Source organism: Salvelinus fontinalis, chromosome 18, assembly GCF_029448725.1.
Source record: "Salvelinus fontinalis isolate EN_2023a chromosome 18, ASM2944872v1, whole genome shotgun sequence".
NCBI lineage: Eukaryota > Metazoa > Chordata > Actinopteri > Salmoniformes > Salmonidae > Salvelinus > Salvelinus fontinalis.
Genome location: NC_074682.1, coordinates 40,257,899 through 40,285,355, shown reverse-complemented (window position 1 = coordinate 40,285,355; position 27,457 = coordinate 40,257,899). Strand labels below are relative to the sequence as shown.

General features: G+C 45.1%; 1 protein-coding gene across 2 annotated transcripts; it reads left to right on the top strand.

Moving 5' to 3' along the window:
• Positions 1-142: 142 nt before the first annotated feature.
• Positions 143-25,753, top strand: LOC129815495 (selenocysteine-specific elongation factor-like). 2 transcript variants are annotated; one of them, XM_055869376.1, is made up of 7 exons: positions 143-913; positions 2,140-2,347; positions 9,020-9,116; positions 9,535-9,699; positions 11,653-12,324; positions 14,945-15,122; positions 22,693-25,753. In XM_055869376.1, exons 1-7 carry the CDS (start codon positions 610-612, stop codon positions 22,872-22,874), a joined length of 1,806 nt encoding a protein of 601 aa, XP_055725351.1. In that variant the 5' UTR covers positions 143-609; the 3' UTR covers positions 22,875-25,753. The 2 variants fall into 2 exon arrangements, with proteins under 2 accessions (XP_055725351.1, XP_055725352.1); XM_055869377.1 differs by having other exon boundaries at positions 145-913; positions 14,966-15,122.
• Positions 25,754-27,457: the final 1,704 nt, after the last annotated feature.

The window sequence follows — 27,457 nt, the reverse complement described above, 5'->3', positions numbered from 1 at the left end:
ATTACGCTCTTCTGTAATAAAGCGATTGGATAGAAGCACTGTCAATCTCACTCATACAAAAACCACCACGCCTCCTTTTGGCTTTTATTTCCGCTTGTGTTCACGTCACTTTGACTTTACGGAAACTAGTACATCATTTGAGATTAATTCCTGGCTTTGTGATTGCATTCCATCGCCTACACTCTCTTATCAAAAAGTTTGCTTAATAAATGTAATTCGTTTTGAATTCTAGACGGATATTTTCTTCACACATCATGATTTTGTAGCCTTTACTTGTGAGAGGGAATAAAACGTTAGTCACACTGGCATAATTTATCAGAGGACTGTTTTTACTGATACGCAGGAAGAAAAGTTGAAAGAAAAGTTTTGTGTGGCGCGACAGCTACGTTTGTGTTTAGCTACCTATATTTCATCAAACATATGAATTCATTGTAACGTAAGGAGTTCAATGAATTAGTTTATTGAATGAATATTAGTTTGTTGTAAATGTTGTCAATCGTTTTGTGTCATTAACTTACTGAACGTAACTAGAGTTCAAGGCCCAGCCAGTAACGCTAACGCTAGCTGCTGCGGTTGCGACAGGAGCAGATAGCTAGCTAGCTACCAGTCATGGCAGACTCGAGCAACAACCACCCGAAGACCCTCAATTTTAATGTGGGGGTACTTGGGCATGTCGACAGCGGGAAGACGTCGCTTGCCAGGGCGCTCAGCAGCACAGCGTCCACGGCTGCCTTTGACAAGAACCCCCAGTCCCGAGAGAGAGGCATCACACTGGATCTCGGCTTCTCCTCCTTCAACGTGGACCTCCCCGAGCAGCTGCGGGAGGACCCCGGGGGCCACGGCTACGACAACCTACAGTTCACGCTGGTGGACTGTCCTGGACACGCGTCCCTCATTCGCACCATTATTGGGGGTGAGAGAAGTGAATGAGGAGAATATCATATTACTGCAGAGAGAAATTGATACCCTAACCATAGTAGCAAAACAGCAAATGTTCAGGTTTTGACACCTGCGTAACGGTGGAGATCTCATCACTCACACTAAATGACTGTACATGACATGTGACATATTTCAACTGTCCAGTCAGCTGTCTGACAGCTCCTGGTACTCTAGCCATGAGTTTGACAGCCAGCTTCAATAATGGCAAATGGGAACATACTGGGACTGCAGAATAAAGAGTACACATACACCTGATACAAAAATACATTATTTCTTGACTCAACCATTTAATTCAGCCATTACATGGTTACACACTGGTTGACTGGCCCCTCCACTAGCATGTGGCTTGGCAAGGAAGAGAGAGAGGAGGAATGGGTAGAATTTCTAGGAAGACAAGAGACTTCCTTACCCTTACGCCCCAGCTAAACCCTGCTTAGTCATTCCCCCTCTCTTTCTTGCTACGATCTCCCTTTCTCTCTCTCTCCTCACTCCTGAGGAGTGTTTTTTGGCTTTATCCTCATTTTATTATTTTTGTTTTATTATTTCTAGGTAAGGAATTTACTATGTATGCTGAAAGTGGAGACTGCTTTGACAGGGCTGAGAGGTGAGGGTATGCATTGTTGGGAGAAGAAGATTGAAACTGAAGGAAAGCAGGATAAGGAGAGCACACACAGTGGGAGTGTGGACTGAGTCAGTGTATATGGCTGGTAGTTGGCTATATAAAGCCAGTGTTTCCTTGTGGATGGCACATGCTGTGGATTAGGGTGGAAGGAAGGTGTGGGGATCAGGGTATGTAACAAACTTCCTCTCCTGTCCCCAATGGGGAGAGCACAGGAAAGAAAGAAAGCCAAAGAGAGGCAGAGGAAAGAAAGACTGCCAAAGTGAAGGAAAGAAAAGAGGGAGAGGAAAGACAACCAAGTGAGCTTGGGCTCAAATTTCAGCCATCTAGCCTTTCTCCCTTCTCTACATCTTTACCCTTTGTTCTCTCCCTCTTCGTTATTATTCTTGGTTGTCTGTTGCTGTTTCTCCATTTGTTGCTCAACTTATGACTGGTCATTTGGGCCCTATGTAGGTAAGCTGTAACCATGCAGTGCTGAGTGGTCACAATCATTTCACTGCAGGAGTTTTGGACTGGGGTGTTTATTATAGACAAGCCATATAGCATACATAAAAGTCTAATAGTGAGTGTGTGTGTTTCAGGGGCTCAAATCATAGACTTGATGATGCTGGTGGTAGACGTGGTGAAGGGGATCCAGACCCAGACAGCAGAGTGTCTGCTGATAGGAGAGCTGACCTGCCCCCGCATGGTGGTCATTCTCAACAAGACTGACCTGCTGCCGCCCAACAAGAGACAGACCGCTATCGACAAGATGACCAAGAGACTGCACAAGACACTGGAGAACACCAGGTAACACACACACCAGGCTCCCAGTGGGCCTGTATCCACAATGCATTTCAGAGGAAAACATTTGTCCTAAGTGCTGAGAATAGAGACATTTTACTCCTACTCTTATGGGTAAAAATGAAAGCTATGCAGGAAGAGCTTTAGTCATAAGAGATACCAAGTCGACAGATTATTTAAGATGCCTCAAGCTGTCCTAACCGCTTAATAGTTACCAGCAGGTGTCTTGATAATAGAAAAATGCAGCGAGTCAGTGGTTCCTGCACCACATGCAACTGCTTTGGAGTTGTTGAAAGAATGTTTTGATATTTCTATATTATAAATAATGTAGACCTTCATGCTCTTGTCTTTGACAATGATTTCACATGAGGCCTATTACACATGATATGCCTAAATACGTAGAACCACTAGGCTAATAAATATGTCTAATTGGGCATGTCTATAAGTTGGGAAATTTAAGGAATCTAGGGCTTATGTTAACTTTGATTGTTTGATGAAAATGATGGACCTTTCAAACATTGAATGCAACATTATCAGCAAGTGACATTGATGCCTACTATGCCAAATCGATGTAGATATGTTAAACAGGAGTGACGAGTGTGTTGATATAATGGTATTGTCAAAATTCTGCTTTTAACAACCATCAGATTTGGTTAAAAAAAGTTTATGCATGCAAACATATTAAGCAATCATTAAGAGTAGGCAAAGTGATCGTGTCAGTCGGAAATGATATGAAACGTTTTACCAATGAAATATTTTAACATTCACATTCATTGTGGTTTTCTGAATAAACATGTGCTATAGAGTTCACAGCTGGCGACGCCTCATCAGGATTGGTTATTCCCCAATTTGCAACATGTCAATGAGCTTCATCACTATCTTTCCTTTGTGGTACCTCAACTGTTGTGATTACCAGCTGAGATAAACTTTTATGTGGTTGATTTTGTCTAGGCACTGTCTTAACATCATCCTAAAACCTGCTGAGTTGGTATTTTTTTGGTCTTTGAACAGGTTTTAACAGGATTCTAAGAATGTTTCTGGGATGCTTTGTGGATATGGGCCCAGGTCTGACCTAGAAAGCCTGTAAATTACGATCGCCAGTATTGCCAAACACATTTGGTTTAGACGACTATTTTGTGCTCTAAAATGTGTTTATTATGATCAAGTTCAATCCCCACTGAATTATTTAAAAGTTTGCAACAAATCAAGATATTGAATTAAGTAGTGATACATTCTGACTACTACATTTGTCGTCACACAGGATCAAGTGCTGACACAGACCAATCATGGCCGGCAGGCTATTAGGAGGCTCCGTAGACATTAAGGCAGAATGAAAACTCGCTCCCCAAGATGACTTAGCAGTTCAGACGTCATTTCTGTTTCGTATTGTCGTGTCCTGTATATATATATATTTACACCTTTCTTCGCATATCTTTTATATATTTTATTATCCAAGAACACAACTACAAAAGCTTTCCTGCAAAAGCTTTCCTGCAACCCGCTTCACCAATTACAAAAAAGTATTATTTACCTCAAATCTGAAAATCCACCGTGGAAGCTAGCCAGGGGCTAATTCAGAAGCTAGCCAGAAAGCTAACCAGAAGCTATCCGATAGCTAGCCAGAAGCTAATCTGTAGCTGCCCAGAAATTAGCCGGTCTGCTGGCTAGCGTTGGTGTTTCAGCTGCCCACGTTTTGTGGTCATCAGCTATTCCTTTAGCTCGATAATCTACCGGCATTTTTGTGCAACGCGACTCGGACCGGAGCATTCCGGGACTTTTTTTTCTCTCAGTTTCCCCGGATTTCAGCCGCAGGCTCTGGACATTTGCAGCTAGCTAGCTGCAAAACGTGTGACTATTGGCTTACGTCGATCCCGGAGCAAACTCAAATCATTCCGGAGCTAGCCAGCTGAGGAGTTCCATCAGCCATTCCTGGGCTACAGTCACCTATCCGGACCCGTTTTTTGTTGTTTTTGTTTTGTTGTTGCTGCAGATACGGAGCCCCACCGGGCCTTCACGACTGACTGCCGACGTTATCTGCCCGAGGGAGTTATCCAACTGGCACCTCCGTCCCGACGTTACCTGAACGCTCATCTGGGGCCCGCTAACCGTTAGCTGTCTCATCGGCTGCTATCTGAATAAGAATATCGAACAATTATTATTATTATTATTTTTTTTTTTTTTTTTCTTGGGTCACTATATCTATTTTGCCAATTTGGATTGATCCCCTCTACCACACGGAACCCCACTAACCTACCGACGGAAACGCACGAGGTATCTACAAATAGACTTCCATACTATGCTATCTTGCTACCGATAGCCATCTACCCGGCCAGCTGTCTGGATCGCCGTGACCCCAACCAACCTCTACTCACTGGACCCTTATTTTTCACTTGATTAAGCATGCCTCTCCTTAATGTAAATATGCCTTGTCCATTGCTGTTCTGGTTAGTGTTTATTGGCTTATTTCACTGTAGAGCCTCTAGCCCTGCTCACTATACCATATCCAACCTCACAGTTCCACCACCCACATATGCGATGACATCACCTGGTTTCAATGATGTTTCTAGAGACAATATCTCTCTCATCATCACTCAATACCTAGGTTTACCTCCACTGTATTCACATCCTACCATACCTTTGTCTGTACATTATTCCTTTAAGCTATTTTATCGCCCCCAGAAACTTCCTTTTACTCTCTGCTCTAGAAGTCCTAGACGACCAATTCTCATAGCTTTTAGCCGTACCCTTATCCTACTCCTCCTCTGTTCCTCTGGTGATGTAGAGGTGAATCCAGGCCCTGCAGTACCTAGCTCCACTCCTATTCCCCAGGCGCTCTCTTTTGATGACTTCTGTAACCGTAATAGCCTTGGCTTCATGCATGTTAACATTAGAAGCCTCCTCCCTAAGTTTGTTTTGTTCACTGCTTTAGCACATTCTGCCAACCCGGATGTTTTAGCCGTGTCTGAATCCTGGCTTAGAAAGACCACCAAAAATTCTGACATTTTCATCCCCAACTACAAGATTTTCAGACAAGATAGAACGGCCAAAGGGGGCGGTGTTGCAATCTATTGCAAAGATTGCCTGCAGAGTTCTGTTTTACTATCCAGGTCTGTTCCCAAACAATTTGAACTTCTACTTTTAAAAATCCACCTCTCTAAAAACAAGTCTCTCACCGTTGCCGCCTGCTATAGACCACCCTCTGCCCCCAGCTGTGCTCTGGACACTATATGTGAACTGATTGCCCCCCATCTATCTTCAGAGCTCGTGCTGCTAGGCGACCTAAATTTTAACATGCTTAACACCCCAGCCACCCTACAATCTAAGCTTGATGCCCTCAATCTCACACAAATTATCAATGAACCTACCAGGTACCACCCCAATTCCGTAAACACGGGTACCCTCATAGATATCATCCTAACAAACTTGCCCTCCAAATACACCTCTGCTGTTTTCAACCAAGATCTCAGCGATCACTGCCTCATTGCCTGCATCCGTAATGGGTCAGCGGTCAAACGACCTCCACTCATCACTGTCAAACGCTCCCTGAAACACTTCAGCGAGCAGGCCTTTCTAATCGACCTGGCCGAGGTATCCTGGAAGGATATTGATCTCATCCCGTCAGTAGAGGATGCTTGGACATTTTAAAAAAATGCCTTCCTCACCATCTTGAATAAGCATGCCCCATTAAAGAAATTTAGAACCAGGAACAGATATAGCCCTTGGTTCTCTCCTGACCTGACTGCCCTTAACCAACAGAAAAACATCCTATGGCGTTCTGCATTAGCATCGAACAGCCCCCGTGATATGCAACTTTTCAGGGAAGCTAGAAACCAGTATACACAGGCAGTTAGAAAAGCCAAGGCTAGCTTTTTCAAGCAGAAATTTGCTTCCTGCAACACAAATTCAAAAAAGTTCTGGGACACTGTAAAGTCCATGGAGAATAAGAACACCTCCTCCCAGCTTCCAACTGCTCTGAAGATAGGAAACACTGTCACCTCCGACAAATCCACTATAATTGAGAATTTCAATAAGCATTTTTCTACGGCTGGCCATGCTTTCCACCTGGCTACCCCTACCCCGGACAACAGCACTGCCCTCCCCTCTGCTACTCGCCCAAGCCTTCCCCATTTCTCTTTCTCCCAAATACAGTCAGCTGATGTTCTAAAAGAGCTGCAAAATCTGGACCCTTACAAATCAGCCGGGCTAGATAATCTGGACCCTTACTTTCTAAAACTATCTGCAGAAATTGTTGCCACCCCTATTACTAGCCTTTTCAACCTCTCTTTCGTGTCGTCTGAGATTCCCAAAGATTGGAAAGCAGCTGCGGTTATCCCCCTCTTCAAAGGGGGGGACACTCTTGACCCTAACAGCTACAGACCTATATCTATCCTACCCTGCCTTTCTAAGGTCTTCGAAAGCCAAGTCAACAAACAGATTACCGACCATTTCGAATCCCACCATACCTTCTCCGCTATGCAATCTGGTTTCAGAGCTGGTCATGGGTGCACCTCAGCCACGCTCAAGGTCATAAACGATATCTTAACCGCCATCGATAGGAAACAATACTGTGCAGCCGTATTCATTGACCTGGCCAAGGCTTTTGACTCTGTCAATCACCACATCCTCATCGGCAGACTCGACAGCCTTGGTTTCTCTAATGATTGCCTCGCCTGGTTCACCAACTACTTCTCTGATCGAGTTCAGTGTGTCAAATCGGAGGGTCTGTTGTCCGGGCCTCTGGCAGTCTCCATGGGGGTACCACAGGGTTCAATTCTTGGACCGACTCTCTTCTCTGTATACATCAATGATGTCGCTCTTGCTGCTGGTGATTCTCTGATCCACCTCTACGCAGACGACACTATTCTGTATACTTCTGGCCCTTCTTTTGACACTGTGTTAACAACCCTCCAGGCGAGCTTCAATGCCATACAACTCTCCTTCCGTGGCCTCCAATTGCTCTTAAATACAAGTAAAATTAAATGCATGCTATTCAACCGATGGCTGCCTGCACCTGCCCGCCTGTCCAACATCACTACTCTGGACGGCTCTGACTTAGAATATGTGGACAACTACAAATACCTAGGTGTCTGGTTAGACTGTAAACTCTCCTTCCAGACTCACATCAAGCATCTCCAATCCAAAGTTAAATCTAGAATTGGCTTCCTATTCCGCAACAAAGCATCCTTCACTCATGCTGCCAAACATACCCTTGTAAAACTGACCATCCTACCAATCCTCGACTTCGGTGATGTCATTTACAAAATAGCCTCCAAAACCCTACTCAATAAATTGGATGCAGTCTATCACAGTGCCATCCGTTTTGTCACCAAAGCCCCATATACTACCCACCACTGCGACCTGTACACTCTCGTTGGCTGGCCCTCGCTTCATACTCGTCGCCAAACCCACTGGTTCCAGGTCATCTACAAGACCCTGCTAGGTAAAGTCCCCCCTTATCTCAGCTCGCTGGTCACCATAGCAACACCTACCTGTAGCACGCGCTCCAGCAGGTTTATCTCTCTGGTCACCCCCAAAACCAATTCTTCCTTTGGCCGCCTCTCCTTACAGTTCTCTGCTGCCAATGACTGGAACGAACTACAAAAATCTCTGAAACTGGAAACACTTATCTCCCTCACTAGCTTTAAGCACCAGCTGTCAGAGCAGCTCATAGATTACTGCACCTGTACATAGCCCATCTATAATTTAGCCCAAACAACTACCTCTTTACCTACTGTATTTATTTATTTATTTTGCTCCTTTGCACCCCATTATTTCTGTCTCTACTTTGCGCTTTCTTCCACTGCAAACCAACCATTCCAGTGTTTTTATTTTTTATTTTACTTGCTGTGTTGTATTTACTTCGCCACCATGGCCTTTTTATACATATATGTGTTTGCCTTCACCTCCCTTATCTCACCTCACTTGCTCACATTGTATATAGACTTATTCTTTTTCACTGTATCATTGACTATATGTTTGTTTTACTCCATGTGTAACTATGTGTTGTTGTATGTGTCGAACTGCTCTGCTTTATCTTGGCCAGGTCGCAATTGTAAATGAGAACGTGTTCTCAATTTGCCTACCTGGTTAAATAAAGGTTAAATAAAAAATAAATAAAAAAACAACAACATCGACCATGATCCTTTGCTACTTATTGCCACTTTCACTATGATCCTTAGCTATTTTTTGGGGGTGCCATTCATTTTACATTTACATTTTAGTCATTTAGCAGACGCTCTTATCCAGAGCGACTTACAGTAGAGTGCATATATTTTATTACATTTTTACATACTGAGACAAGGATATCCCTACCGGCCAAACCCTCCTTAACCCGGACGACGCTATGCCAATTGTGCGTCGCCCCACGGACCTCTCGGTTGCGGCCGGCTGCGACAGCCTGGGCGCGAACCCAGCCCAGCCTGGACGCGAACCCAGAGACTCTGGTGGCGCAGCTAGCACTGCGATGCAGTGCCCTAGACCACTGCCCCACCCATGCTCATTCAGCCTCATTCAGCAATAATGGCATGCTTCAAATTCAAATACTACCAGCTTCATGCGCCATTGCGAGTTTTGCATAGGAATACATGGATGACATCAATGCTATCACTGTCTTCTGGTTTTAATGTCTATGACACACACACAATAATTCTAACTCTCGTTTCATCCCCTGTTGGATAGATTTAAAGACTGTCCTGTGATTGCTTTGTCAGCAAAGCCTGGTGGTCCTGAGGCCCCTGACACAGACGAGCCCCATGGAGTGCCTGAGTTAATAGAGGTAAAGACCCTGGACACACTGGTGCCCCAGGAAGTGCCTGCGCTATTAGCAGTTTGGCTTAATATTCTAACTGATATGTAGAAGGCTTCAATGATACATACAGTATGATTCAGTAAAAGGTCACTCTTACAGAACAAAGAGGTATGACAGACACTGTCAGGTCAGGGGTTCTGCCCTATAATTAAATCACAAGAGACACTGTCAGGAAGTGTTGATGAAACCACAGGATACACACTTAACACTACTATATGGCTCTCTGTGTGTGACTCTGAATCACACTCATGCCTACAAGGACATTACAATGTTATGAGAGCAGATTTACATTTAAGTCATTTAGCAGACGCTCTTATCCAGAGCGACTTACAAATTGGTGCATTCACCTTATGACATCCTTTGGTGTGTGTGTGTGTTGTCCTAGTTGTTGAAGAGCCAGACGTACCTCCCTCACAGAGATCCGGGGGGAGCTCTGCTGATGGCTGTGGACCACTGCTTCTCCATCCGTGGTCAGGGCACAGTCATGACTGGAACCATCCTACAGGGGGCGCTGGCTGTCAACGACACTGTGGAGATCCCTGCGCTCAAGGTATGGTCACTTACCACAGAACACTGATGTACATGACCACTAAAAGAAGTCTTGATCAGTGGTTCTCAACCTCAATCCCCCATGTCTATAGACCAGAAACCGTTCTTTGTGACATTGCAGAACATTAGAGTGCATTAGCCAATTTCATTTGTTATAATTTTAGTTGATGTGGTCCTATAAAGAGACTATAGCATGATGGTAGTCCCTGCTTCCAGAAAGGTTGAGAATCATTGATGTAGTAGAAGAGCCCTGTTTCAGATGACCTGAATGGCTGGAGTAGAAGATAAAAGCTACAGAGATTTTTGGGAAGTTCAGAAGTTGACTGCAAGAGGAGAGAGGGAGGGATGGGGGTGGAGGATGTGTCTGTGTTTTTGGGGAGACTGGGGAGGAGGGGTGGGGTATTGGCAGTACAGGAGCTGGCTAATTTAGACCAGATGCAGTCACTCACACTTGTAGGCCAGCCCAGTTTATTATCTTGAACCTACTGTCATCATAACATCCTCCACCGGGTGGCGGCAGAACCCTGGATAAACCAGCAGGTAGTCTCAGCATTCAGTGTCAGAGAAAAATTGTGGTTAGGCCACACTGACCATACTCACCCACTCACAACATAAAAACAACACTCAAAGATTATTCTGTTATACACTGAACAAAAAATATAAGCAACATGTAAAGTGTTAGTCCCATGTGTCATGAGCTGAAATAAAAGATCCCAGAAATATTCCATACGCACAAAAGGCTTATTTCTCTCATTCTCTGATAGTGAGAATTTCTCCTTTGCCAAAATAGGTGTGGTATATCAAGAAGCTGATTAAACAGCATGATAATTACACAGGTGCACCTTGTGTTGGGACAATAAAAGGACACTGTAAAATGGGCAGTCTTGTCACACAACACAATGCAACACATTAACATGACATTTTCTGCCAACAGCTCTGGTGGCCATTCTTGCAGTCAGCATGCCAATTGCATGCTGACTGCAAGAATGGCCACCAGAGCTGTTGGCAGAAAATGTCATGTTAATTTCTCTACCATAAGCCTACCATGTGTAACCACGCCAGCCCAGGACCTCCACATCCGGCTTCTTCACCTGTGGGAAGATCTGAGATCAGCCACCCGGACAGCTGGTGAAACTGTGGGTTTGCACAACCAAATCATTTCTACACAAACTGTCAGAATCCATCTCAGGGAAGCTCCACTGTACTGGGAAGATGGCAGCGTGTGGGCGAGCAGTTTGCTGATGTCAGCTTTGTGAACTGAGAGCCCCATGGTGGGGGTATGGGCAACGAACTCAATTGCATTTTATCGATGGCCATTTGAATGCACAGAGATACCGTGACGAGATCCTGAGGCCTATTGTCATGACATTCATCCGCCGCCATCACCTCATGTTTCAGCATGATAATGCACGGCCCCATGTTGCAAGGATCAGTACACAATTCCTGGAAGCTGAAAATGTTTCAGTTCTTACATGGCCTGCATACTCACCAGACATGTCATTCATTGAGCATTTTTGGGATGCTCTGGATCAACGTGTATGTGTCCCAGTTCCCGCCAATATCCATCAACTTTGCACAGCCATTGAAGACTATATGCTAAGGAGATGTCACACTGTGAGGCAAATGGTCGTGACACCAGATACTGACTGGTTTTCTGATCCACGCCCCTACCTTTTTTAGGTAGCTGTGATGAACAGATGCATATCTGTATTCCCAGTCATGTGAAATCCATAGATTAGGGCCTAATGAATTTATTTCAATTGACTGAATTCCTTATATGAACTGTAACTCAGTAAAATCATTGAAATGGTTGCATTTTATATTTTTGTTCAGTGTAATACTGAACATGTTCATACTTCATAATCTGTCAATTGTATACCTAACCTTCACAAACAATCAATAGAGCTGATGAGTTAGTTTGATAGTCTCTCTGTGTTTGTCTTTTAACCCCTAGGTGACCAAGAAAGTGAAGTCAGTTCAGATGTTCCGGCGGCCGGTGGCCGGGGCCATGCAGGGTGACCGGGTGGGCGTGTGTGTGACCCAGTTTGACCCTAAACTGCTAGAACGGGGGGTGGTGTGTACCCCTGGTTCCCTACACACCCTCCACGCAGCCCTCATCTCTGTCAGAAAGATTGGCTACTTCAAGGGTTCCCTGGCCACCCGCGCCAAGTTCCACATCACCGTGGGACATGAGACTGTCATGGCCAGGGTCACCTTCTTCGGTCTGCCCCCTGGAGAGACCCACCAGACCTCCACCACGGAACCCCAGCTACCCACCTCAGACCCCCACGCCTCTGAGCCAGACCTTAGACCCCTGGACACACCCTTCTCTTTTGACCGGGAGTACTTCCACCAGGATGAGTATGTGATTGGCCAACGGGAGGCCGGCGGGGCGGGACAAGACCCGGAGCAGTGGGCGCTGCTGGAGTTTGAGCGTCCGGTTACATGTCCCACTCTCTGCCTGGTGATTGGCTCCAAGCTGGACACAGACATTCACGCCAACGCGTGCCGACTGGCATTCCAGGGGCGTCTGCTGGAGGGTTTTGAGGAGAAGAGCTACTCTGAGACTACACTACCCAGACTACTTATCTACAAGACCAAACACAAGGAGGGACAGGTGGAGAGGGTGAGTGGACCCCCTGCCACACACAGACACATCTTCCACCTCCTCACTCCCCTACTAGTCTGCACACACACACACACCCCTCTCATCAGTCTTCGTGCTTGGCTCTCTGTCCTTGGTCCTCTGCCCCCCTCCCCCTCCCTGTCTTCTGGTCCTTGTTCCTCTGCCCCCCTCCCCCTCCCTGTCTTCTGGTCCTTGTTCCTCTGCCCCCCTCCCCCTCCCTGTCTTCTGGTCCTTGTTCCTCTGCCCCCCTCCCTCACCTTCCTGTCTTCTGGTCCTTGTTCCTCTGCCCCCCTCCCCCTCACCTTCCTGTCTTCTGGTCCTTGTTCCTCTGCCCCCCTCCCTCTCACCTTCCTGTCTTCTGGTCCTTGTTCCTCTGCCCCCCTCCCTCTCACCTTCCTGTCTTCTGGTCCTTGTTCCTCTGCCCCCCTCCCTCTCACCTTCCTGTCTTCTGGTCCTTGTTCCTCTGCCCCCCTCCCTCTCACCTTCCTGTCTTCTGGTCCTTGTTCCTCTGCCCCCCTCCCTCTCACCTTCCTGTCTTCTGGTCCTTGTTCCTCTGCCCCCCTCCCTCTCGCCTTCCTGTCTTCTGGTCCTTGTTCCTCTGCCCCCCTCCCTCTCACCTTCCTGTCTTTGGTCCTTGTTCCTCTGCCCCCCTCCCGCTCTCCTTCCTGTCTTCTGGTCCTTGTTCCTCTGCCCCCCTCCCCCTCTCCTTCCTGTCTTCTGGTCCTTGTTCCTCTGCCCCCCTCCCTCTCACCTTCCTGTCTTTGGTCCTTGTTCCTCTGCCCCCCTCCCGCTCTCCTTCCTGTCTTCTGGTCCTTGTTCCTCTGCCCCCCTCCCCCTCTCCTTCCTGTCTTCTGGTCCTTGTTCCTCTGCCCCCCTCCCTCTCTCCTTCCTGTCTTCTGGTCCTTGTTCCTCTGCCCCCCTCCCCCTCTCCTTCCTAACTTCTGGTCCTTGTTTGGATGTTTCTCATTGCTGGTGGCACTGAAGAGATTTTCAGGGACTGACCTCGCATTGTGGACACACACACACACACACACACACACACACACACACACACACACACACACACACACACACACACACACACACACACACACACACACACACACACACACACACACACACACACACACACACACACACACACACACACACACACACACACACACACACACACACACACACACACACACACACACACACACAGAGTCCCGACGATGCGGCTTGGAGAAGAATGCAGGGCCTTTGCGTGTGCTGGGCTGTGACACAGGCGTGTGTCCCCCTGACGCCAGCGGCAACAGCCAGACAGCCAGACTGGTGCTGTTTGGACCTGAGTGGCACAGGAATATATCCACCATGGCTCTCTGCATTCCCCCAGGCCCTCACTCTGGCCACTGCTCTCTCACGCTCATCTCTCTTTCTCCTCAATCCATTATGCTTCTCGATCTCTCACCTTTACCGTCTTTCTCCCTGGTTCGATCTCGCTATTGTAATATCTTTAATTACTTATTTTGTCATTTAATTCAACACATCTTCTCTGACTCTTCTGTTGTTCCTCAGTTTATCTTCCCCTTTTGACTCATAAGAGTCTTATCTGCCTCGTTGCTCCTGCCTGTCTGTCTGTTTCAGTGTTGTCTGCAGCCAGCAGCGTGTCTGTGTGTACACAGTACGCACCCTCTATCAGGATCACTCACAGGTCAGAGGTCAAGTGTGTGGACAAGTTTTATTGCTGTTAGGCTGTTACACATAGGTCGTTGACCCTGAGGTTGATCCTCTCCCTGTGAGGTCAGACTCAGGTCTTGTGACGTGGGTTCCCCTCCCAGAATGAGGAAGTCCTATTTGTTTTTTGTTTTTCTAACAGGACAAATATCTGAGTTTGAGATATGACTTTGTCATCCCTTAGTTACTGGGTTATTTTATTAGGATCCCCGTTATCAGTTCCAAATGCAGCAGCTACTCTTCCTGGGGTCCACATAGAACATGACCTAATACAGAACAAAAATAGACAGGAACAGCACAAGGACAGAACATACATTTAAAATACAACCAACTGTAGCTTATCAGCGGTGACGCATCAGTCAGAACCGAACGTCAGAGTGAGCGAGGGATGGAAGTGACAAAGGGGGAGAAGTAGCGAGGGAAAGAGCGGTGCCCTCCCTTTATCGGATCAGTGACGGGTGAGAGAGTCTCTGTGATGGACAGATACAAAACAGAAGAAAAAATGCGACGAGGAATGAGAGGACAGACAGACGGCAGTCCTATGGGAATGTGGCTCATAGCAGCGTTGGGTTGGGACAGGGGACAAAACAGTGTCATGCTGGGGTCAGCCACCCCCCCACCACTCAATATGGCAACAGAGTGGCATCATGGCAACACAGGAGATCATGCAGCAGTGTGTGTTAGATCAGAGAGAGGAACATGAAAAACAAACACACACTGACCTCTCTTATACTGTCTGCCTCAAATCATTAAGCGATATGCTGGAACGTTAGTTAATAATGCTATTTGTATGATATATGCTTGTATTTGTTACAGGAAGCTGCTCATTTAATGATAATGTTATTTAGGCGTATTGCATTACAATAATTCTATTTTGTTTTATCTGTCATTGGTGCCTCTCAAGTCTCCTCCTTCTTCTGGTCAGGTGACAGACGACTACACTGTGATTGGCCGAAATCTCTTCAAGAAGGAGACCAACCTGCAGTTGTTTGTGGGGTTAAAGGTCACGCTGTCGACCGGCGAGGCGGGGGTCATCGAGGGCGGCTTCGGACAGAGCGGGAAGTTTAAGATCCGGGTGCCAGGTACGTAGGGATGGGCCTGTATGAACGTGTTAATGATAAAACAGACCTCACTGCTGATCGGTTTAAAGCAGCGTATGATCACATCTGACCAACAGATATCAGCCATTTTATATGAATTTCCTGCCGTTTGTACATGTTGAAACGCCACCACCCTTCGTTGACACTCAGCAGTACTGCACACGGCCGCCGTTCATTATGCTGTGTCTTTCCTTCTTCTACCTCCCGTGGTTGTCCGTGGTCCGTTAGTTGTCAGGGTCAGGATGTGGTGTGCTGGGAATCCCTCTCCAGGATCCTCTGGGGGTAGCTCTGGTTCCGGGGGAAGTCTGCACCCTGTTTATTTTACCTTCTGTCGCTCCACTCACCTCCGACCCACAGATAGGCTCCACACTGGGCCCGGCGGGAAGAGAACACTAAAACATTTAGAAAGAGAACCGTACCTACTTCCCCTTAACTCACTCACACTGGCGTACACACTCACAAACATGCTCTTATATATACACTGACATACTTGGCTAGTCACTTAAGACATTCAACATGCTCATTGCTCATTCACTCTCATAGTTTGCCCTCTGCTGTGTGTTCTTCTGACCTCTGACCTCTCGCTACTCTGGGTGTGCTTGTGTGTGCTCCCTTTCGCTCATTGTTTTTTGCCCCTTCAGGGCATATGATTCAAAATGGAGAAAGTGAGGGAGAGAAAGGAAAAGAGGGCTAGTTAGATTTGAGTGAGTCTTTGAATGCCCCCCAGACCCCTCACAACCCCCCTCCTTCACACACACTACTGTCCAATTCCCTTCCGCAACCCGCCCTGACCCCAAACTCATCCCCTACAAGCCCCTTAGGGCCAGCAGCCTGGCACTAGACAGCTATTCTAGAGGAGGAGAGAGAGATGGACAGATTGAGGGAAAGGAGCAGAGGAGGGGGATAGCTGTCATTTAGACTTTGAAGTATAGGTCTTCTCAGCTCCAAAAGATTGGACCCGAGGACAATCGGACTCGATTGAAAAAAAATAAAAATTATTATTATTATAAAAAAATATTTTAAAAAATGGGGACCTGAACGGACCCGAGAACATCAGGTCTGATGACAAACAGACCTAGACCCGGCCTGTACCCGATTGGATCGAGTGATGATAAAAATATGTTTATCAACCAAGTTGATCTTCTGGTTAACAAATAGGTCTTCATATGTTGGCTATAGGCTATGGGTCCACTCGGGTCTATCAGCTGTAGTTGCATAGACCCAATGACAATCAAACAGGACCCGACCTGGACACGAGGGAAAAGTTAGATTTATGAATCCAGACCCTCTCGGGTATTCAGGTTACATTTTACGTTTGAGTCATTTAGCAGACGGTCTTATTCAGAGCGACTTACGTGAGTTCATACATACATCGGACCTCTACTTTGTCTATGTGATATGTCAGCCTGTAATTAAAAGGATAAAATACATTTTCATTATGTTGTTTAATGCAAAAAAAACAACTTGTTATACGTTTGTGGTGACAGCTTTAGGAGGATAATTGAGTATTTTTTGTAATTATGCTGAATAAGGGGTGTGTGTGTGTGTGCTGAACACATTTACAACAAAAAATAAAGTTCAAGCATTGATGAACTGGATTTTATTTGAAATGACATCACGCTGATTCATTTGTGTGAGAGGTGTGAGCTAAGGCTAATTGAGTTCTGTAGATCAGAGATTCATTCTGCCTGGCCTGTAACCATAACAACCCTCTCACTGGCATAACCATAACAACCTCCTCTGTGGCACCATGTGATGTGGGTAGATGAGGTCAGCCAGTGCAAAGGTTTGCTCAGGGAACATTTCTCACCTTTACGTGAGTGGAACAACAAGCAAACAAACATGTCAAACGCACACACACACACAGGAAGAGATGCCCCAGAGGAATCCACAGCACGCGCCCAGTCGCCTGAGGACTGTCAGACACCACAATAAATGTCAGCCAGAACAGAACCGCCACACAGAACCCTGACAGAGAGACAGAGTCAAGGTTCTTTCACGACCTTGAGCGTGAAACGGGAACCGTGAGACAAGACCACAACTGCTTAATAAGTTAAGCAGACAATGACTGGTGGGACAAGGTTGCATGTGTGATTGGATGCCCAATCTGGACCGTAAATGTCAGATGAAACATGACCATGGAATAGGACTGTGAGGCAGGACTGTGACCTTTGTCTCACTCTATCAGCAGCAGGATCAGGAGGCTGAGGTAGGCGATCCAGTTCAGGTTCAGCAGACCACAGTGGCTCCAGCATTGTCACTCTTTAAGTAGAGCAGAGAGAGGATCACTATCTATCTGTTCTGTCTCTCATCTCCTATCTCTGTCATCGTCAGTGTAAAGAGCAGATGTACTGTTGACCCTGAGTCACCACTATAGAGCAGTAAGAATGGGACTAGTGGTGTGGAGGTTTTTAAAAGTGACTTGTGTGGTCTAGCGGTCTAAGCTGCTGCCTCCAGATCACATACACAGAGTATAACAAATATTAAGAACACCTTCCTACACTGAACAAAAATATAAACGCAACATGTAAAGTGTTGGTCCCATGTGTCATGAGCTGAAATAAAAGATTCCAGAAATATTCTGTACGCACATAAAGCTTATTTATGTCATTTTTGTGCACAAATTTGTTTACATCCCTGTTGGTGAGAATTTCTCCTTTTCCAAGATATGCCACACCTGTCAGGTGGCTGGATTATCAAGAAACTGATTAAAAGGCATAATCATTACACAGGTGCACCTTGTGCTGGGGACCATAAGGCCACCCTAAAATGTGCACTCCTATCACACAACACAATGCCACAGATGTTTATTTTTTTTATATATTTGTATTTCACCTTTTATTTTACCAGGTAGTCCAGTTGAGAAAAAGTTCTAATTTACAACTGCGACCTGGCCAAGATAAAGCAAAGCAGTGCGACAAAAACAACAACACAGAGTTACACATAGGATAAACATGTACAGTCAAAAACACAATAGAAAAATCTGTGTACAGCGTGTGCAAATATAGTAAGGTTAGGGAGGTAAGGCAATAAATAGGCCATAGTGACAAAATAATGACAATTTAGCATTAACACTGGAGTGATGGACATGCAGATGATGATGTGCAAGTAGAGATACTGGGGTGCAAAAAAACAAAAACATATGGGGATGAGGTAGTTTGGTGTAATATTTACAGATGGGCTGTGTACAGGTACAGTGATCAGTAAGCTGCTCTGACAGCTGATGCTTAAAGTTAGTGAGGGAGATATAAGTCTCCAGCTTCAGTAATTTTTGCATTTCGTTCCAGTCATTGGTAGCAGAGAACTGGAAGGAAAGGCGGCCAAAGGAGTTGTTGGTTTTGAGGATGTCCAGTGAAATATACCTGCTGGAGCACGTGCTACGGGTGGGTGTTTCTATGGAGACCAGTGAGCTGAGATAAGGCCGAGCTTTACCTAGCAAAGACTGATAGATGACCTGGAGCCAGTGGGTTTGGCGCCGAATATGTAGCGAGGGCCAGCCAACGAGAGCATACAAGTCGCAGTGGTGGGTAGTTTATGGGGCTTTGGTGACAAAACGGATGGCAGAGTATTGAAGGCTATTTTGTAAATTACATCGCTGAAGTCGAGGATCATTAGGATAGTCAGTTTTACGAGGGTATGTTTGGCAGCATGAGTGAAGGAGGCTTTGTGGCGTAATAGGAAGCCAATTCTAGATTTAATTTTGGATTGGAGATGCTTAATGTGAGTCTGGAAGGAGAGTTTACAGTCTAACCAGACACCTAGGTATTTGTAGTTGTCCACCTATTCTAAGTCAGAACCGTCCAGAGTAGTGATGCTAGGCGGGTGGGCAGGTGTGGGCAGCATTCGGTTGAAGAGCATGCATTTAGATTTACTAGAATTTAAGAGCAGTTGGAGGCCACGGAAAGAGTTTTGTATGGCATTGAGGCTCGTTTGTGGGTTTGTTAACACAGTGTCCAAGGAAGTGCCAAATGTATACAGAATGGTGTCGTCTGCGTAGAGGTGGATCAGAGAATCACCAGCAGCAAGAGCGATATCATTGAATTATACAGAGAAAAGAGTAGGCCCGATGTCCGAACAACAGGCCCTTCGATTTGACACACTAAACTCTATCTGAGAAGTAGTTGGTGAACCAGGTGAGGCAGTCATTTGAGAAACCAAGGCTATTGAGCCTGCTGATAAGAATGTGGTGATTGACAGAGTCAAAAGCCTTGGCCAGGTTGATGAAAACGGCTGCACAGTGCTGTCTTTTATCTATTGCGGTTATGAAATCGTTTAGGACCTTGAGAGTGGCTCAGGTGCACCCATGACCAGCTCGGAAACCAGATTGCATAGTGGAGAAGGTACGGTGGGATTCTAAATGGTCGGTAATCTGTTTGTTCACTTGGCTTTTGAAGACTTTAGAAAGGCAGGGTAGGATAGATATAGGTATGTAACAGTTTGGGTCTAGAGTGTCTCCCCCTTTGAAGAGAAGGATGACCGCGGCAGCTTTCCAATCTTTAGGGATCTCAGACGATACGAAAGAGAGGTTGAACAGGCTAGTAATAGGGGTTGCAACAATTTTGGCGGATAATTTTAGAAGAGAGGGTCCAGATTGTCTAGCCTGATTTGTAGGGATCCGGATTTTGCAGCTCTTTCAGAACATCAGGTATCTGGATTTGGGTGAAGGAGAAGGGGAGGTGGCTTTGGTAAGTTGCTGCGGGGGGGGCAGAGCTGTTGGCCAGGGTAGGGGAGAAATGCTTCTTGAAATTCTCGATTATCGTAGATTTATCGGTGGGGACAGTATTTCCTAGGCTGTGGGCAGCTGAGAGGATGTGGTCTTATTCTAAATGGACTTTACGGTGTCCCAAAACTTTTGGGAATTAGTGCTACAGGATGCAAATTTCTGTTTGAAAAAGCTAGCCTTAGCTTTCCTAACTGACTGTGTAAATTGGTTCCTGACTTCCCTGAAAAGTTGCATATCGCGGGGGCTATTCGATGCTAATGCAGTACGCCACAGGATGTTTTTGTGCTCGTCAAGGGCAGTCAAGTCTGGAGTGAACCAAGGGCTATATCTGTTCTTAGTTCTACATTTTTTGAATGGGGCATGCTTATTTAAGATGGTGAGGAAAGCACTTTTAAAGAACAACCAGGCATTCTCTACTGACAGGATGAGGTCAATATCCTTCCAGGATACCCGGGCCAGGTCGATTAGAAAGGCCTGCTCTCTGAAGCATTTTAGGGAGCTTTTGACAGTGATGAGGGGTTGTCTTGACGGACGCAGGCAATGAGGCAGTGATCGCTGAGATCCTGGTTGAAGACAGCAGAGGTGCATTTAGAGAGCAAGTTAGTCAGGATGATATCTATGAGGGTGCCCATGTTTACTGATTTAGGGTTGTACATGGTAGGTTCCTTGATAATTTGTGTGAGATTGAGGGCATCTAGTTTAGATTGTAGGACGGCCGGGGTGCTAAACATATCCCAGTTTAGGTCACCTAACAGTATGAACTCTGAAGATGGATGGGGAGCAATCAATTCACATATGGTGTCCAGGGCACAGCTGGGGGCTGAGGGGGGTCTATAACAAGCGGCAACAGTGAGACTTATTTCTGAAAAGGTGGATCTTTAAAAGTAGAAGCTTGAATTGTTTGCCACAGAACTGGATGGTATGACAGATCTCTGCAGGCTATCTCTGCAGTAGATTGCAACTGCGCCCCCTTTGGCAGTTCTATCTTGACGGAAAATGTTGTAGTTGGGGATGGAAATTTCTGAATTTTTGGTGGCCTTCCTATGCCAGGTTTCAGACACGGCTAGGACATCAGGGTTGGCGGAGTGTGCTTAAGCAGTGAATAAAATGTATATGCATAGTCACTTTTACTATACATTCAGGTACGTACTACCTACATACTACCTCATTCCAGGGTTTTTCTTTATTTTTACTATTTTATACATTGTAGACTAATATTGAAGACATCTCAACTATGAAATAACACATGTAGTAACCAAAAAAGTGTTAAACAAAACAACATATTTCAGATTTTTCAAAGTAGCCACCCTTTGCCTTGATGACAGCTTTGTCCACTCTTGGCATTTTCACAACCAGCTTCATGAGGTAGTCACCTGGAATGCATTTAAATTTAACGGGTGTGCCTTCTTAAAAGTCCATTTGTGGAATTTCTTTCCTTAATGCATTTGAGACAATCAGTTGTGGTGTGACAAGGTGGGGGAATATACAGAATGTATCCCTATTTGGTAAAAGACCAAGTCCATATTATGGAAAGAACAGCTCAAATAAGCAAAGAGAAACGACAGACCATCATTACTTTAAGACATGAAGGTCAGTCAATATGGAAAATTTCAAGAACTTTGAAAGTTTATTCAAGTGCAGTCGCAAAACCATTAAGCGCTATGATGAAACTCGCTTTCATGAGGAACGCAACAGGAAAGGAAGAACCAGAGTTACCTCTGCTGCAGAGGATAAGTTCATTAGTTACCAGCCTCAGAAATTGCAGCCCAAATAAATGCTTCACAGAGTTCAAGTAACAGACGCATCTCAACATCAACTGTTCAGAGGAGACTGTGTGAATCAGGCCTTCATGGGCGAATTGCTGCAAATAAACCATTACTAAAGGACACCAATAAGAAGAGACTTGCTTGGGCCGAGAAACACGAGCAATGGACATTAGACCGGTCCTTTGGTCCAACTTTGTGATTTTTGGTTCTAACCGGCATGTCTTTATGAGACGCAGAGTAGGTGAACGGATGATCTCCGCATGTGTGGTACCCACCGTGAGGCATGGAGGAGGAGGTATGATGGTGTGGGGGTGCTTTGCTGGTGACGCTGTCTGTGATTTTATTTAGAATTCAAGGCGCACTTAACCAGCATGGCTACCATAGAATTCTGCAGTGATACGCCATCCCATCTGGTTTGCGGCTAGTGGAACTATCATTTGTTTTTCAACAGGACAATGACCCAACACACCTACAGGCTGTGTGAGGGCTATTTGACCAAGAAGGAGAGTGATGGAGTGCTTCATCAAATGACCTGACCTCAACCCAATTGATATGGTTTGGGATAAATTGGACCGTAGAGTGGAAAAGCAATCAATAATTGCTCAGCATATGTGGGAACTCCTTCGAGACTGTTGGAAAAGCATTCCAGGTGAAGCTGGTTGAGAGAATTCCAAGTGTGTGTAAAGATGTCATCAAGGCAAAGGGTGGCTAATTTGAAGAATCTAAAATCAAACATATATTTTGATTTGTTTAACACGTTTTTGGTTACTACATGATTCCATATGTGTTATTTCATAGTTTTGATGTCTTCACTATTATTCTACAATAAAGAAAATAGTAAAAATAAATAAAAACCTTGGAATGAGTAGACGTCCAAACTTTTGACTGGTAATGTATACATATTTAATTCCTCTGTCCTATCCAATAAACAAACGATATGTGAAGACTTTTTTAAAGGGGGGAAATATGAATTGTATAAACTAACAGCAATTCTAATGCTAATATGAATTATCTCTTTCTTTATCTCTCCCTTTCTTCCCTATTCCTTCTTTCTTCTCTTCAGAGGGTCTCAGTCTAGAGACTAAGCAGCTCCTCTCCTCCTCTGCCAAGAAGAGAGTTAAGGGTGGGGCTAAGAGGGAACCAGCCAAAGAGGATGATGCCAAGACAGACTCTCAGCCAATCTGCATCAACCTCCGATTCAAGAGATACGTCTTTGACCCCCACAAGAAGATGGTTCAGATCTAACTTCTGCAGCAGCTATAGGATGAGACCTGTGATGTAGTGTAAAAAAAAAAAAAAAAAAAAAATGGTGCGTTTAAGCTGATCTCTGTTCATGGGGAAAGTATTGCTCACTATATTTTCAACGCATTTTTCTGCGCTCATCGCAGCGGTCTAAGGCACTGCATCTTAGTGCAAGAAGCGTCACTACAGTCCCTGGTTCGATTACAGGCTGTATCACATCCGGACGTGATTGGGAGTCCCATAGGGCAGCTCACAATTGGCCCAGTGTCGTCAGAATTTGGCCAGGGTAGGTTGTCATTGTAAATAAGAATTTGTTCTTAACTGACTTGCCTAGTTAAATAAAGGTTCAATTTAAAAAATAAATACAAATGTAAATAAAAAAGGTGCGTAAGCGTTGTTTGTGTGCGTTTACCCTCCGCTATACCACTGGATAAGGCCACTGGATAAGGCCAGTGTTGATGGATGAAGGAGAGAGAGTAAAGCAGCCTGGCCTCTGTATCTGGGGAACAGATGCTTCCATCTTCTCTTCCACATAGACTGAGGACCTAAAGATCTCACCTGAATTCCCATCGTTGTGGACTGCTGAGAAGCCTGAGTGAAAAGCAGAAAATATATATGTGCTTCTTTGTTTCAACCACATTTTCCCAGTGACAGTAGTGACAGCCTATGTTTTTTGTCTCATGTTACTCCCCAGTTATCGCAGACGCCACCCCCTCGTTGTTTTGTTGGCTGACCTGATAGTTGCTCATGTATGATGTGACAAATGTCATGTAGTTTACAATGGTTCAGTCAGTAAAGCAGGTCTTAATAGTTAGCTCTCTTTAACTTCATACAGTAAGCATAATATAATTCACATATTTTCCTATTCTACGGGCGTCATGTCTCTCCTCTTCTATTAGCCCACGTGCAGAATCTCACCTGTCTTATAGCCTGTAGACACAATAATGCCCCTTCTTCACACTTGCTGTTTTACCTACAGTTGAAGTCGGAGGTTTACATACACCTTAGCCAAATACATTTAAATTCAGTTTTTCACAATTCCTGACATTTAATCCTAGTAAGAATTCCCTGTATTAGGTCAGGTAGGATCACCACTTTATTTTAAGAATGTGAAATGTCAGAATAATAGTAGAGAGCGATTTATTTATTTCGTCACATTCCCAGTGGGTCAGAAGTTTACATACACTCAATTAGTATTTGGTAGCATTGCCTTTAAATTGTTTGACTTAGGTCACACATTTGGGGAAGACTTCCACAAGTTTCCCACAATAAGTTGGGTGAATTTTGGCCCATTCCTCCTGACAGAGCTGGTGTAACTGAGTCAGGTTTGTAGGCCTCCTTGTTCGCACACGCTTTTTCAGTTCTGCCCACATATTTTGTATAGGATTGATGTCAGGGCTTTGTGATGGCTACTCTAATACCTTGACTTTGTTGTCTTTCAGCCATTTTGCCACAACTTTGGAAGTATGCCTGGGGTCATTGTCCATTTGGAAGACCATTTGCGACCAAGCTTTAACTTCCTGACTTCAATATATCCACATCATTTTCTTCCCTCATGGTGCTATCTTTTTTGTGAAGTGCATCAGTCCCTCCTGCAGCAAAGCAGCCCCACAACATGATGCTGCCACCCCCGTGCTTCACGGTTGGGATGGTGTTCTTCGGCTTGCAAGCTTCCCCCTTTTTCCTCCAAACATAACAATGGTCATTATGGCCAAACAGTTCTATTTTTGTTTCATCAGACGACCAGAGGACATTTCTCCAAAAAGTACGATCTTCTTCCCCATGTGCAGTTGGAAACTGTAGTCTTGCTTTTTTATGGCGTTTTTGGAGCAGTGGCTTCTTCCTTGCTGAGCGGCCATTCAGGTTATGTCGATATAGGACTCGTTTCACTGTGGATATTGATACTTTTGTACCTGTTTCCTCCAGCATCTTCACAAGGTCCTTTGCTGTTGTTCTGGGATTGATTTGCACTTTTCGCACCAAAGTACGTTCTTCTCTAGGAGACAGAATGCGTCTCCTTCCTGAGCGGTGTGACGGCTGCGTGGTCCCATGGTGTTTATACTTGCGTACTATTGTTGGTACAGATGAATGTGGTACCTTCAGGCGCTTGGGAATTGCTCCCAAGGATGATCCAGATTTGTGGATATCTACAATTGTTTTCCTAAGGTCTTGGCTGATTTCTTTTGATTTTTCCATGATGTCAAGCGAAGAGGCACTGAGTTTGAATGTAGGCCTTGAAGTTCCTCCACAGGTACATCTCTAATTGACATAATTTATCAAAAGCTTCTAAAGCCATGACATAATTTTAGGAAATTTTCCAAGCTGTTTAAAGGCACAGTCAACTTAGTGTATGTAAACTTCTGACCCACTGGAATTGTGTGAATTATAAGTGAAATAATCTGTTTTATAAGTGAAATAATCTGTCTGAAAACAATTGTTGGAAAAATTACTTGCGTCATGCACAAAGCAGATGTCCTAACCGACTTGCCAAAACTATAGGTTGTTAACAAGAAATTTGTGGAGTGGTTGAACAACGAGTTTTAATGACTCCAACCTAAGTGTATGTCAACTTCCGACTTCAACTTTATGGCTCTTGCAATTTTCAACTTTCTCTCAACCAATGGGCATCTTGGGATGTATTTATGTCAAACGTACCCATGTTCTCTTACTTACTGTGTTACAGCAAAAGTTACAGACAATGCTCCACCTCCCCACCCCTACCAGCTGAGGCCCGTCATTGGAAATCCTTTCTCCCAGTGGGGGGGGTTTCGATGCCATCTGCTCCGAATAGGGCTACGTGCTATCAAAGCATTTAGCTCCGGGAATCTTCCCTCTGAGACGAGGCCACTCCCCAAATTATTTGAATAAACTTTCATATTGCATTTTGTGTCTGTTGTTATTTCAGTTAAGCCTTAAACTCAATTGAATTGAATATCCTGACTGTCTCTCGCTCTTGCGCTCTTTCTTTCCATATCTATTTCCCCTTTTTCTCTCTGCCTTAATAGGCATGACCACATTAGCTAGTGTTGCCACAGCAATCATCTGTTTTACAAACGTAACCCATCACCAACTCTCCGCTCTCCGCTCTGTTCTCTGATCTCACCCTCATGTTGGGGTGCTAGGTCACCTCTCTCTGGGTATGGACCCGTTAACTCCTTTCATGTGATTTCAAATTTCATTTTTCCCTTTTAATGACATTTACATTTCTGGATGGGTTGCAGCAGACCTGCATTTGTGCCTGATTGACAGTTGTAATGGGAGAAGTTACTCTTGTATTTCGATTTAAATAATGATATAAACTCAGCAAAAAAAGAGATGTCTGTCTTTCAAAGATAATTCGTAAAAATCCAAACAACTTCACAGATCTTCATTGTAAAGGGTTTAAATACTGTTTCCCATGCTTGTTCAATGAACCATAAACAATTAATGAACATCCACCTGTAGAACGGTCGTTAAGACACTAACAGCTTACAGACGGTAGGCAGTTAAGGTCACAGTTAGGAAAACTTAGGACATTAAAGAGGCCTTTCTACTGACTCTGAAAAACACCAAAAGAAAGATGCCCAGGGTCCCTGCTCATCTGCGTGAACGTGCCTTAGGCATGCTGCAAGGAGGCATGATGACTGCAGATGTGGCCAGGGCAATAAATTGCAATGTCCGTGCTGTGAGACGTCTAAGACAGCTCTACAGAGAGACAGGACGGACAGCTGATCGTCCTCGCAGTGACAGACCACATGTAACAACACCTGCACAGGATCGGTACATCCGAACATCACACCTGCGGGACAGGTACAGGATGGCAACAACAACTGCCCCAGTTACACCAGGAACGCACAATCCCTCCATCGGTGCTCAGACTCTCCGCAATAGGCTGAGAGAGGCTGGACTGAGGGCTTGTAGGCCTGTTGTAAGGCAAGTCCTCACCAGACATCACTGGCAACAACGTCGCCTAATGGCACAAACCCACCGTCGCTGGACCAGACAGGACTGGCAAAAAGTGCTCTTCATTGACGAGTTGCGGTTTTGTCTCACCAGGAGTGATGGTCGGATTTGCGTTTATCGTCGAAGGAATGAGCATTACACCGAGGCTTGTACTTTGGATCGGGATCGATTTGGAGGTGGAGGGTCCGTCATGGGCTGGGTCGATGTGTCACAGCATCATCGGACTGAGCTTGTTTTCATTGCAGGCAATCTCAACGCTGTGCGTTTCAGGGAAGACATTCTCCTCCCTCATGTGGTACCCTTCCTGCGGACTCATCCTGACATGAACCTCCAGCATGACAATGCCATCAGCCATACTGCTCGTTCGGTGCGTGATTTCCTGCAAGACACAAATGTCAGTGTCCTGCCATGGCCAGCGAAATATTTTTATTAATGGAAAATAAAACACTAATATATTTTAATAAGTATTCAATCCCCTGAGTCAATACATGTTAGAATGGCAAATAAGTCTGGCTGCACAACCGATTGGCAAACGTACTGTAAATTGAGAAATCATTTGACTAAAGGGAACAATAATAATAAGAAACTATATTATGAAACAAAGATATACATTATATAAAGAATGATAGTAAAAAGCTCTGGAG

Bases quoted from the DNA above. Each gene is read 5' to 3' on its own strand.
- LOC129815495 (XM_055869376.1), top strand. From the start codon at position 610: ATGGCAGACTCGAGCAACAACCACCCGAAGACCCTCAATTTTAATGTG. The intron at 2,348-9,019 runs GTAACACACACA...CCTGTTGGATAG, and splicing joins AAGACACTGGAGAACACCAG to ATTTAAAGACTGTCCTGTGA. The intron at 9,700-11,652 runs GTATGGTCACTT...TTTAACCCCTAG, and splicing joins TGGAGATCCCTGCGCTCAAG to GTGACCAAGAAAGTGAAGTC.